The 12,886-nt window shown below is 38.4% G+C and overlaps 1 protein-coding gene and 1 long non-coding RNA gene across 3 annotated transcripts; one reads left to right on the plus strand and one right to left on the minus strand.

The window, feature by feature from the left end:
- The first annotated feature begins 516 nt into the window (after positions 1-516).
- On the plus strand, positions 517-3,623 carry LOC148732675 (uncharacterized). Its single transcript, XR_016000319.1, has 2 exons — positions 517-773; positions 2,667-3,623. It is a non-coding gene; the product is annotated as an uncharacterized LOC148732675 (long non-coding RNA).
- LOC111325393 (uncharacterized) lies at positions 3,336-8,631 on the minus strand. 2 transcript variants are annotated; one of them, XM_022929207.2, is made up of 2 exons: positions 8,473-8,631; positions 3,336-4,366 (listed from the first exon to the last, which is right to left on the minus strand). In XM_022929207.2, the coding sequence occupies exon 2, from the start codon at positions 4,358-4,360 to the stop codon at positions 3,545-3,547; it is 816 nt and encodes a 271-aa protein (XP_022784942.2). In that variant the 5' UTR covers positions 4,361-4,366; positions 8,473-8,631; the 3' UTR covers positions 3,336-3,544. The 2 variants fall into 2 exon arrangements, with proteins under 2 accessions (XP_022784942.2, XP_088613924.1); XM_088757798.1 differs by lacking the exon at positions 8,473-8,631 and adding an exon at positions 5,940-5,957.
- Between the last annotated feature and the right edge of the window lie 4,255 nt (positions 8,632-12,886).

Raw genomic sequence — 12,886 nt, forward strand, 5'->3', positions numbered from 1 at the left:
GTATAAGTATAAAAGAAGGCAACGTTTTGATAATCTTATGCATATATGCTTATCCTTATGTCCATGCATTCCATCCAGCACTTAAGCTTTTACATGCCTATCCCTATGCTTGCATTGCAAGTAAATACTGAGCTCAATATTGGAACAATAGTTTTGTGATAAACAAAACAGCACCCTTTTGAACTTTCATTCCACAAACCTTTACAGTAAAATCTGGAAGAGTGATTGTCTTGCACGAAATCCTAATCAGGCCATATTTTCTGTCTTTGAGGCCTAATTTAGTTTCACATCATATTCCTCATAATATTCATTTACCAGTCTAACGATTCATACCCTAGTATGGAAATCAAACACCCAGGTTGGCTCACAACACGAGTTGGCTCACAGAGCCTTTGATTGGTTGTTTGAGTCTCCACTCACAGAGTCTAATGTTTTGATTTCGTTTTTGCCACCTTTCACCTCTTCAACAAAAGATCCTCATCTACTCTGTGATGGAAAACCCGGGTAATCTAAATGTCTAACGAGGGAGAGCATTTTCAGTGGCGAATGAAAGAGTATTTTTCAATAGGGGAGCTCAAAATCGACTGAAAATTTCCAGCAACTCAAGTCTTGCTCTATTTACGACATCATGCTGAAGCAGCACCTGTTTTTAAATGCCTATTATTGTAGGGCTTAATTTCGCACAAGCTTTCTTCGGAGAATTAGTCATGAAAGGGGAGTCAAATACATGGGGGCAACAGGCTTACAAGTACACTTTTGTTTGAAGGAAGAAGGTAAAGTCCTTGAATGAACAAGACGCGATGATTATATATGGTTGGGAACTCTTGCCACGACAGACTGAGATTATATAGAAGGGATGTTAGTTAGTTTTGAAACAGAACCCTGAATGACATCTGTACACGTTTTCCGAATACATTTGTCAAATTGATATTTTCGAACAAAAGGTCCTTTTGGACTCCATTTCTGTAACTAACCGCTCAAGTTGAATATTGACCTCCACCTGTATTGAACGGTCACTTAAAGCAGATCCACCCAAATTAAACTAAGAATGATCTTTCGAGAAAAATGTACTCCACGTTTATCTCCCGAAATCAATGTTAGCAGTATTTTTTAGCGACTCAGTTTTGTACAATGGAGTGGCCAATGATGACATAAAATGGCGTGTTTAATCATTTCCACTGGCGACTAAATACAGGAATGGCTCCGACCTGTAATTGGATGATAAAAATAGTAAAAGTGCATTCGTAAAAGTTAATAAGTTACATATTAACTCCTTGCACGTGAGTATTGTTTAACCGTGTGTCTCCGAGCGGAACAGGGAAATATCAATGCGACTGAAAACTCCGATGTGTCAAACAAGAAATGGTTACTTGCATAACGAAGGGAAGACCTTTCTAGTTCAGCGATATTCCGGAGAGGACTAAGTCATCTGCTGACTCGTTCCGCTGAGTAAACTCATTTAGTCAGTGCAGACTCAGTTCAGGTGGACGACTAGAGACTGGAGCCATTCCTGTATTTTACCGCTGGCAGGAATGGCTCCGACTCATGGGTTTATTAATTTTCTTTTTTTTTTCCTTTTGGCGAAATAAATTTTAAACTGAAATAAAATCGAAAGAGCTTTTTATTAAGTTCTTCTTAAGTTGAACATTACAGTGCTTGTGGATGGAGCCCTCATAAATTAATACAGGGCCATGTGATGTCTAAAGTGCAGCAACTGCATGTCACATTTCGAAAATCACGCAATGTTACGTGACGCTCCGACCTATATTTTTAATTTACAGTATGCTCCGGTGGAGAAATGTGGCTTGGCCGGAATCGAGGAAGTCGTCTTCGTGGAACATTGACTGGCAAGAGTACCATATCGCCCCATGTATTAATTATGCATTTAGACTAGTAGACTTTGTTTTTAAAGTTTTGTCGTGAAAGACAAGTGGAATGCATAATTAATGTTGGGGTTATATGGTACTCTTTCCACATTGACTTTCTGGGAAAATTGTTCACATGAAAGACAAATCCATTCATCGGGCTCCTCGTCTATTTTTGCACAACACCGAAAGGAAGAAAGTCGCGGATTACTTTAATTTCGCTTGGCAATTTTTAACAACTCTACCATACCTGAAAAAAGGAAATACTCACGTGCAAGGAGTTAAGATATAACTTATTAACTTTTACCATTTTTATCATCCAATGACAGGTCGGAGCCATTCCTGTATTTAGTCGCTCCAATTGGAGCGACTAAATACAGGAATGGCTCCAGACTCTGATCGTTCGCCTCAACTGAGCCCAGACTGACCAACTGAGTTTAGTCAGAGGAATTTGTCAGCGGATAACTTAGTCATCGCCGGATCACCGGGTAGGTACTTGGTGAAATCCTTCATACATGCATCAATACAGAAGAACATATGGGAATACATGGTCATTTGCATTCATTAACATAAATTAAGGATTACACCAAGTACTTACCGATCACCGTTGAACGACCTCGAAGAACAAGAAAGACCCTCCCCTCGTTATGTAAGTAACCATTTCTTGTTTGACACATCGGTGTTTTCGCTCGCATTGTTATTTCACTGTTCCGCTTGGAGACACACGGTTAAACAATACTCTCGTGCAAGGAGTTAAGATGTAACTTATTAACTTTTACTATTTTTATCATCCAATTACAGGTCGGAGCCATTCCTGTATTTAGTCACTAGTTCCATTTCCCGATACCCGGCTTATTCCGTGGAACCTGTTTCAAGCGGTCAACTTGTATCAAGCAGTTACGCCGCAATTCCCCGTGGGTGAAAGCTAAATACAGGATCGATTGTAGTTGATAGAAGCCGTGATTGACATTTGGAATCAGAGGCGGATCCAGGAATTTTTGATTGGAGGGGTCCAAACTTTGGTTCAGAAAGGACTGTTGGACTCTTTTGAGGCAAATTACTTCTCTCCCACACCCCCCACATCCCCTCTCACCAGTCGCCGTTGCACTTTATAATTCCTTGGCCGCTTAAAAAAATCAGACAGTTAAAAAGTGATATACGATCCTGTTTCAAAATTGTAAGCGTCAGGTCTTATAGGGGAGGTCCGGACCCCCCCCGGACCCTCCCCTTGGATCCGCCACTGGGAATAGATTTCTTAATTTTTTTTTATTCAGCGCTTATAAAAGGGCGGCAGTTTAGTCTCCTTTCATCTCCTGGTATAGCTATAGCTGTTGGGAGTCATTCTCGTATCGGTGGGCAGTAAAAGAAGATTTAAGTCTGCTGAATAGAACTAAGACACACTGATAGATAGACAGACAGACACAAAGGCAGATTATCATAGAGATGCAGAAGAGAACAACGGACGTCATATCAGTTGGAGAGGAATTGTTTAATGAGGAATTTTTGCACGAAAACACCTATAGAGGTATTCGACAACTCCTTAGAAGTTATCAAATGGCATTACTTTTAATGGTTGCACTGATATGATCAAAATTTCCAATTGGTTTCATAGCATTAATTATTACTGTATATTACTCATCAATATTGTTCCCGTTGTTCCTACTCGGCTCTTGATTTGTTTAAACATCTAGTTGATTCTTTGTCCTCGTCGAAGTGTTAATTGTTCGCTTCTTACCACACCACAACCCAGGAGGACAGCGCTTTTCAAACACTTTCAGTGACAAGTCCCTTTCTTCATCATTGGACCCAATCAAATTATCCTCAGTAGTAGTACGTTTCTTTCCACACCACAAGCCAGGTGGACAACGCTTTTCCAGGGCGTTGACAAAGTCGCCTTCGCTCTCCACGGGTTTTGGTAGACCTCGCTTCTTCCCGCACCATAATCCAGGAGGACAGCGTTTTTCAAAGGTCTCAATCGACGAGTCTCCCGCAAGGTCTTCCAGGGATACGGAGTTAATTGCTTTCTGATTGGATAGCTCTCGCTTTTTCCCGCACCACAGGCCAGGTGGGCAACGCTTTTCAAAGGTCTTAATCCACGAGTCTTCAGCATGTTCCTCTAGTGGTGCATCATTGATTGCTTTCTGATCGGACAGCTCTCGCTTCTTTCCGCACCATAAGCCAGGTGGACAACGCTTCTCAAACTGGTCGGCGAGTTTATCAGCGTCAACAACATTGTTGGCTTTGTTTGGACTGCTATCTTGAATTTGTCGCTTCTTACCACACCATAATCCTGGAGGGCATCGCTTTTCAAATGTCTCGATCATCTGTTCATCGGATACTTCGCGTTTCTTACCACACCACAGACCAGGTGGACACCGCTTCTCGAATGCTTGCACTAGATCTGAGGAGGGCTCATTGTTGTCAGTATTCACGCTTTCCATGTGATAACACGGAACATAAAGAATGAGAAGCAAAAGCCCAGTGTAGATTGTCATCTTACTCTGAAACATAAATGATCCCTATAAATGTATATTTCATTCAGGGAAAGTTAAACTAGAGATAGAAAGTGTGATATTGAGACAAACACTTTAACATCTCCGCAAAAGTTAAGAGAGTTGTGCCGTAGAAATCTGACAATCTATGCTGTCTTTCCACGGTACCTGATGGTTTATACTGTTGGCTCGGAAATTTCCTGAATCTATAAACTTATCACGATTACATGTATAAGATAGCGCACGCCGTCGTAGTAAAACTCTGTTGCATATCAATAAAATACCGAAAACATGAGCGCACTGTGGACAAATCATTTTTTCTGAGATTTTTCAATATGAACTTCTCTATTTTCTACAATTCAAAAGAATTAGAATGAGTTTAAAAAAGGCTCATCTAGGGAACAAAAATACTGAACTGATAAACTTGTCGACTCCTTACGAAAATTATTACAGAAATGAAATTTTACGTGTACGGAATGTTTGTAAAAATATAGATAAGATGTCTAGCTAATATCTGAATATCAAAAATGTCTAAAAATTATTTAGGTTAATAGGTATACGAGGTGTAAAAAGGTGTAAACATTGAATATTAAAGATTAAAATATTGTAGTAACTGTTGCATATTAAAAAAAAGTTGTTTCTTTAAATCATTTTTAAAAGATTCTATTGATCCGGAATTCCTGAGTTCCAGGCGTAAGTTATTCCACCGTGGCAGGTAGTAACTGCTCGAGTCCTACCGCCTTCGTTCATTTGTTTTAATCACCAGCAAATAAAATTAGTATTAGTATATCTAGTAGCAGGACTATGTCGCCGACCGTTGAATTTTAAAGAGTCTTTGATATGTAAGGGAACTTGACCCTTGATGCCGGCGTTTGTACGTCACACAACATTTAGCTGTTTTGGCTTTCTTATTGTCTACGGACTATTGAAAAGCCTGACGCCGGATTATCGGCGTCTGAAATTACCCTTACTGCCCTTTTCTGTAGCTCAAGAACACGACCTAGATTCTCCTTAACAAAGCTAGTCCAGATTGTGCCAACATAATGCAAAACAGATCTTATCATGGTGATGTAAAACAATATCCTTTGTTTGATGGGCAGGCAGGATCGTATCTTTTTTCGACATTCCAATTTGCTGAGACATGTTTCTGTTAACAAATTATTCTTTATAAGCTTAGGGAAATTTTCCAATTTTCTCAATAATTTGATGAAACGTCTAAAATAATGAAAATTGCTGGATTAAAACAATTTTTCTAACTTCCCAATAAAATTGGGAGGAAAGCGAGTGGACGAGGAAATGAACTGAAAAGGAGTAAAAAGCAGATTCTAAATCTGCTTTTACTCCTTCATGAGTGCAAACAAAGCTACAATTTAAAGCCTTTTGCAGATTTATGTCCTCTACCTCTGGGAGGGACACGGAGAACACGAAAAGCAGGCTAGCGAGATCATAGAACGAAATACAAAGGGAAATATAGAAATCGTTGTCGAAATTGTTTCATTTGTAACTACCACAAAAAAATGCATCGAATAAAGCTTCGTATAGATCGTCATCAAAGAATGTGTAAGCGATGCTATTTACTCACCTAACAAGAAGATCTGTAAGAATGGCTTCGATTGCTGTGATGACCGTCCAATCAACTAAAACTGGAGGCCATTTTCAAATTACACATTTCTATGATGTTGCGACATTTCTATGATGTCTCGAGCCTATCTTCATCGATCAAAGCATCGACAGTTTGAACGTTTTTTACTACGATAAAAACCAAAGGAATAAAGGCACACTACACTAGCAGTAGGGAAAAGAGTCTTTTTGAAGGTCTCCTTGATCAAAACATCGAACGAAAAAGAGCAGCTGACGCTTTTATCCTGAAGTTGTTCTCGGTTACTTTACTTTCCTGAGGGTTTCCTCCTTGAGACAAACAAACATTGCTATAGCAGCTGCCTCTCCTTTTCTTTGTATGAGTATTACTTGTTCTCAATTTGGTGTTTCCTGGCATGGACTTGGGAACATTATCTCTGATCGCACATTCACCTAAATGTTTAATTCCATCTTTTCAGATATTTCGGTTTCCTTGGATTCTTTATTTTTCGTTTGAATCACTCTGGCATGTGCACAGATGTTTCAGATGGTAAAAATAAGGGCAGATTGCTGAAACTAAGCAAAGTACAAACAGCTCGCCAACAAACTTCCCGGGGTTATTGTGCTCTATTTTGACAGTGAATTCAGAGAGTTCCCTTTTATGATTTTTATGATTTTTTATTCCCTTTTATGTCACTGAATTCAGAGAGTTCCCTTTTATGATCAGGATAAATCAAGAATCACAAGGATGACATGTAAGAGTTTGGCAAGAATATACATATCCTATAAACCAGGTAGGACGGCCGTACTTTAGGAATTTCGACCGACGAAAATGTTGAATCATAACCTTGTTTAAACAAGTGACATGCCCATATTCGTTCTGCGAAAGGAATATTTTTCAGCATGCCAAATATAATTTCGAAAGTTGTAGAAATAAACCTCTGAGAGAAATAAAATCGATGCTAAAGTGATATCTACCAGGTAGTAGAATTTGCTATTTTCCTACACAAAGCCTCAAGCACCTCAAGCTCTGGCTTGATACAACTTTTCTGCCATAGAAGATTTTTCAAGTAGATTGCCATCTGAATTCGGGGTAGCAAAAACTTTGGCTTGGATTCACGTGAGTTAGTTCGGGAGAATACCTGGTGAGTTACCGATATAATATTGGCCCTTGCAAGACCATTAAGAAAGCAATCTGATTGATTGGTTTTATTCATCGTCCCACGGATTTCCTTGCTCCTGTTTCAAACTCGGAATCAGGTTTGATCCACGCGGAAAATATCGCAATTATTCATCGGTAGTTTTAAAGAACTCATTTATCTTTTCATGATCACCATTATCAAATGATCGCTCGTCTTATTTCGCGATGTAGCCGAGTTTTGGCTCGTTGCAGCTTACTAAACAACTTACAATGACAGGCTCACTCAGACCAGGACAATCAGAGAGCACAAAACGGGCTCAGACCTGACCGTTTACAATATCATAGAACAGATATATGACTGACAAAGCAGCTCCTAATAATCAGCTGAAAAAAAAAACTAATTATTTGCCAGATAAAATACAATTTGCTCTATTTGGTTTGGTTGGGTTTCCTATTTTCCTTTTCCTTTTTCCTTTTTTGTTTTATTTTTGTTATGTTTTTTCAGCTATTTACTGGAGCATTTTTTGCAGTTCTATTATTCACCCTTAGGATTATTGTGATCTAAAATAGCTAAAGTGGTCTATCTAAGTCTCAGGTTCAAGAAGAAATGCAATTGGACGTGAAAGTTATGTGTGATTGTCTTTACCAGATCTTCAGTTCTCCGTTCTGAAATTCCATCAAACTCTAACTACAAGCCTATTGATCCTTCCTAACCTTGCTAAGTTTAAAAATTAGCTGAGAATAATACAGATGTATATGTGCACGATCCTTCGCAGTAAAGCACTATTTAAGCAATAGTGAAAATCAGACCTGAAAAAAGTTCAGGCCTGTACGGGATCCCGTACAGGCCTGAACTTTTTTCAGGTCTGATTTTCACTATTGCTTAAATAGTGCTTTACTGCGAAGGATCGTGCACATATACGTTTCATAACCGCAGTTCATATATATGTATTTCATATGTTTGTTGTTTAATAATACAGATTTAGTTGATCGGCCAGTTCTAACGACTATGCATTACCTTTGCCAGGCCATTATTAAAAGAAAAGAATTATTAACGTTTTATTTTTCCAACGAACCTAAAAACATAACCCATAAAAAAGTTATTGTATCGAGATAACTTTCTAAATTCTCGTTACAACTGATACAAACCTCAAGTTGACATAGCACAAGAGAACCTTCACTCAATTTTCAAGAAGTGAAATTTAAGCAATCAACCGATTTGCCTTTAGGTAATAGTGCGAGACACTGACGCATTGAACAAATTTTTAGACAATCCTTTCGTAACAAAAGAAAATATTGCTTCAAATTAAAGACACAAAATTAAAAAAAAAATGATAAAGTTTTAACCATTTCTCAGAAAATGGTAGAAGTACTAAGTGGGTAATAAGAGTCTCACCAGCTCACTTATCAGCGGATTGAAAATTCCCTCCGTCGCTACTGCAGACTAACATGGACTGAGCATTTTCAATAAACCAGCGTCTTTATACCCATCGCTGCCGTCTTTTTTTGAAGCCTCTTTTTGGTATTATACTCGAGTCCTCTGTTTTTACAAAAGAATCATAATGAAGTGTAATCCTCTCAACGCCATAAACAAAGCGTCAGTGACGTTTTTGTGAGAGCGTCGCTCTCGCTGCCACTACAATGGTTATGTAGGCGGTGCCGAATTCCAGCTGGGTCTCCGTGGATTATTTTGGACTGTTTTTCATACCATGTTGATTGGGATCTTACTGTGCATTGTGAGAATTCCCCTTGGGAAGGAAATGCATTTTTAATGAATACTTTTGTTTTGATTCTGGACACTTCGTTATTCTCGGTAAATCCGGAGTTCATTTCAAAGGGAATTGCCCACAATCTTCATTTACTTTTATAGTTAAGTTTCTTTGTCCACTTTGCTTTTTTATCAGGGTGACTCGGCTTACAGGGTCCAAACTCCAAAGACAAAAGAAACAGCATAATCTCGTCAAATACTGATCGATTTGTGAATGTAGAATTTTTACCCGAATTTTGAAAGGTATCGGTTTCACAAATAAACGTTTCCTCCAATTGACCTATTTCCGTCTCTAAAACAAAGAACAAGACCCGTTGCATTGTCGGCGATTTAAGCAGTCGATCCCTGCGGGGCAATGTTTTCGATGAGGGGTGATTTATAATTAATGATCTTTTGAGGAGCTACCTGCTCTTACGTGCTACAAGAGATTAATAATAAACACGTCTGGATTATTCTGTGAAGGAGCAAAATCCATCACTTTGGAAACATTTCACTCTTTTTACCCATGTGGACCAACGAAGGTGAACTAGTGTCAGTGCACTCTAGCCGTTTGTAATCGTCCAATAAAAATCGGTGGCTAATGGCTGTGTATAAAAAATTAATTTAGAAACTCTTTCAATGTATTATGACGGTTTTCGGAGCTTTGACTGCGAAAGGCATTTTTGTAATGGAGTCTTGTCTTTTACTGAAAATTGTTTTATGCTACAGACCACAGACGCTAATCAAAAGCTGAGAAGGGACGGAAAGTTCTGTTCACATCTCCTTGACATTCCATGGCAGCTACTAACAGAAAACTGTTCCATGATCAGTATATCAGAACACTGTTTCCACCTTTTCCCTTGCAGGCTTAAGATATTTCACTGCGTAGGATTTAAATCGGCCTTAATTAACAGAATTGTGTCAAGCAAACCTATAGCACAGTGGTCAACCGGATAAGTGGCGGACAAGTTCTATAGGAGGAATTATCCTACAGGCAGAGAAATATCACAGCCCAATTATTAATTAGGCGTTTTCTCTCTCACGAATTTGTTCACATCATACTTTCTCACAGCAGGATATCAGATTTAACTTTATTTTTTCTTGGTATTTTTACGAGGACATCATAAAATACTTGAAACATCTTTGCCTGTATGTTTGTTATAATTGTCCTCTAGCACTAGCGGCTTACTGGTTTTTCCTATTATTAATTAGTCATCACAAAGGGCGAACGAAATTAGTTCACTGAGAAATTATTTTGTCACCATCATTTTACTGTGTATGCTTTACTGAGAGAAGAATGGAAAAAAAAGTCTAGTCTTCATTTAATTTTAAAAATTATACTTAATATAAGCACTAGGAAACACTGAATTCTTGAAAACAGAGCGGCATCTGGCGAGCTTGTTTAAGCTAGCGCTATTTTGATCGAGTGTTAAATGATTGACGAGTTTATAGTTTTTTACTTGGCGTCACCGTTCAGTCTTGACCTCTACAATTTCTAGAGAAATTATCTATATTTGGCCTTGTCGTCAATATGGTGAAAAATCTTTGCTCATGATAATTACTCGGTCAATTGCGCCATTTAATGTTTCAACAACTTTGAGCCCAATCAGTGTTTCTATTCTTAAGCCATGCCGTTTAATTTAACGATTTTTTTAAAGCTTTAGTTTATTTTGATCCTTTTCTAAGAATTTGGTGCAAATAGACTCAACATGTGAGAGACGGTTGTTAGGTTGAGCCCTAGGGTCAATAACTGCGCCAACATTTGTCAAAATATTTTCGCCACTGCGCATGATAATAATGATAATTCCATACGAATTCGATGTCTTTTTAATCTTCATAAAACGTGTTACGGTTTGCATTTTTCAGATCGTTAAAACTGCCGTGGTGTGGCAAACATTTTCATACGTGCCTCGATAATTTTTTGTCTCGTGGTCACCACCACCTGTGTCTGTCGGTGGAAACGACCTCAATTTATTCATGGGAACAAGGAGGGAAAAGAGAAATACGCGAATCAAACTGCTACTAAACAGAACAGTGACCTGCCGCGTCAGGTTCAAATCTCTCATCATTTCCATCTCAATCTTTAAATCGTGAGATCATCATTTTCCCGGTTACTTTGCCGGGTAATGGGAATTTTGACGGAGACATAACCTTCACAACTTTTTTGCCGCGGCAAGTCGACAAATACTGAAGGCTAAGATGACCAATTGACCAGTTGGTTGAAAAACTATATGAGAAACTTTTTGTAGACTTCCCCAACGTCCATGTCATTGTTAGTTCTCATAAGTGCTCCACATTTCGGAGATATACATTGAGAAGTACTCATGAGTCACCACGAGTGATTATCATTAAAAAGAAACATAAAAATATCTGTTTTTTTGCTTTTCAGAACAAAATTGTACTTTAACTTGAATTGATAGAATTCCCAGGCAGGAAAATTTTACGATTTCTCTAGTGTATCTCAGTTTTTCCCTCGACCTGTTGTCAAAAACTCATAAAAAAAATCAAAATTCTAAGATTTCTTACGAGAAATCTCTTTGACCGACGAGAAAGGTTATGCTTTCTTCAGTAGGCAGGGAAGTTCACTTTGTTTTGGTCCTTTATTTGCAAAGCGAATGCGGCTTGAAACACAAACCAATTACATCACTTAATGGCCATGGATTGACATGACCCACGAGATGACAAAGAGTAGCCACACTAAGAAGTTCTTTATTTGAGATAGTGCTGATCTATGTTTAGCAAAGAAAGATCAATTATCCGCTTAAAGAAGGGTTAAAAGTCTACATGGATGTTGAAAAATCCAAACGTTAGGAGGGTATGACAAAACTCACAGGCTTTCTACTATCGAAGCGCAAAGGCCTTCGGGAATGTTATTGACCCCCAGGTCGTAGCGGTAGGTGAGGTACCACAATAAACAGGGACTTTAAGCAGTCAGGACGGCAACGCCACGGAAGACGTCGATCAAAAAAATGAGTTTCTACTTTTAGTTAGAATTTCGAAAATGGCTGGATGTGTTTACCGTCTCATAGGGCGCCAGTCCGCCAGACCTCAAACTCAACATAACGCATAAAAGTAGCGTTGAGTTCCAAATGTTAATAATTGAAATAACTTGCCGCTGCGGTTTAGCTTCACAGACGACGCAAATTTTGGTGATTTCACGTTGTTGTTTTGCAAAGGACGGCTAAGAAATGTACAAAGTTTGAAAATGCACGTGCTGGGCTATTGTTCTGCCAATTAGATCTATTGTTTTTCCACGTTCTCGTTGCCGTAGCCGTCGTGGTTTGCTTAAAGTCCCTAACGACCGGCTTTAGTACGGCTCGAAAGAGGTGGATCGGTTAGAAATTTATCTTTTATATTCGAACCATGCTTGTTTCTTCCCTATTGAATTCACTGCGGGTCACTGGATTCCAAAGGAATTCTGAAGAACAATGTAATTCGAGTTTGAAAACTGGTTACTGGACTTTTCAAAATTGTTTTCAACGTACAAGACTTCATTTACGAATTGAGATGAAACTTTGACATAAGTGGTAAGAACTGTAGGCTGTTATTGAAATTTTTTAAAGGACCTTCGTCGATGCATCATAAAATGCAAATAAAAAAAGGTTAAATCTGTTTCCGAGAAAAACAGTCCAAAAGAATAGCTAGCAAAGAAGCAATCTTTAAGTCAGTCGCCCTTATCGCTCTCGATAACGACTTCATTCTTTTTTCACATGAATTTCGACAGTTTTCAACGTACCTTGATAAATGTCATTTTAAATAACAGTACCAGAAAGAACCTTTAATAATCTTCGTCACATGAACACTTTTTATCTTTGAATAAGATGTCAAAATACAACTTTAATAAACTTTAAAGTGTGCGGTTGCTTGTGTTTGAATATTCATTGAAGAGTTTCAATTTTGTCTTAATCGACTGTATGGAAACAGATAAGTTTGGGAATGGCCGATTTACTTCCTGTGATAGTTAAGTTTGGCGGAAGAGGTTCCATGTTAGCGGAGCATTTCGATATACAAAATCCGGGGTAATACGAATCGGTCATTGAAATGGACATCTTTAAAACTTCTG

Source organism: Stylophora pistillata, chromosome 4, assembly GCF_964205215.1.
Source record: "Stylophora pistillata chromosome 4, jaStyPist1.2, whole genome shotgun sequence".
Classification (NCBI taxonomy): Eukaryota; Metazoa; Cnidaria; class Anthozoa; order Scleractinia; family Pocilloporidae; genus Stylophora; species Stylophora pistillata.

What these genes read in the sequence shown, in the direction of transcription:
- LOC111325393 (XM_022929207.2), bottom strand. Translation starts at nt 4,360, where the DNA reads ATGACAATCTACACTGGGCTTTTGCTTCTCATTCTTTATGTTCCGTGT.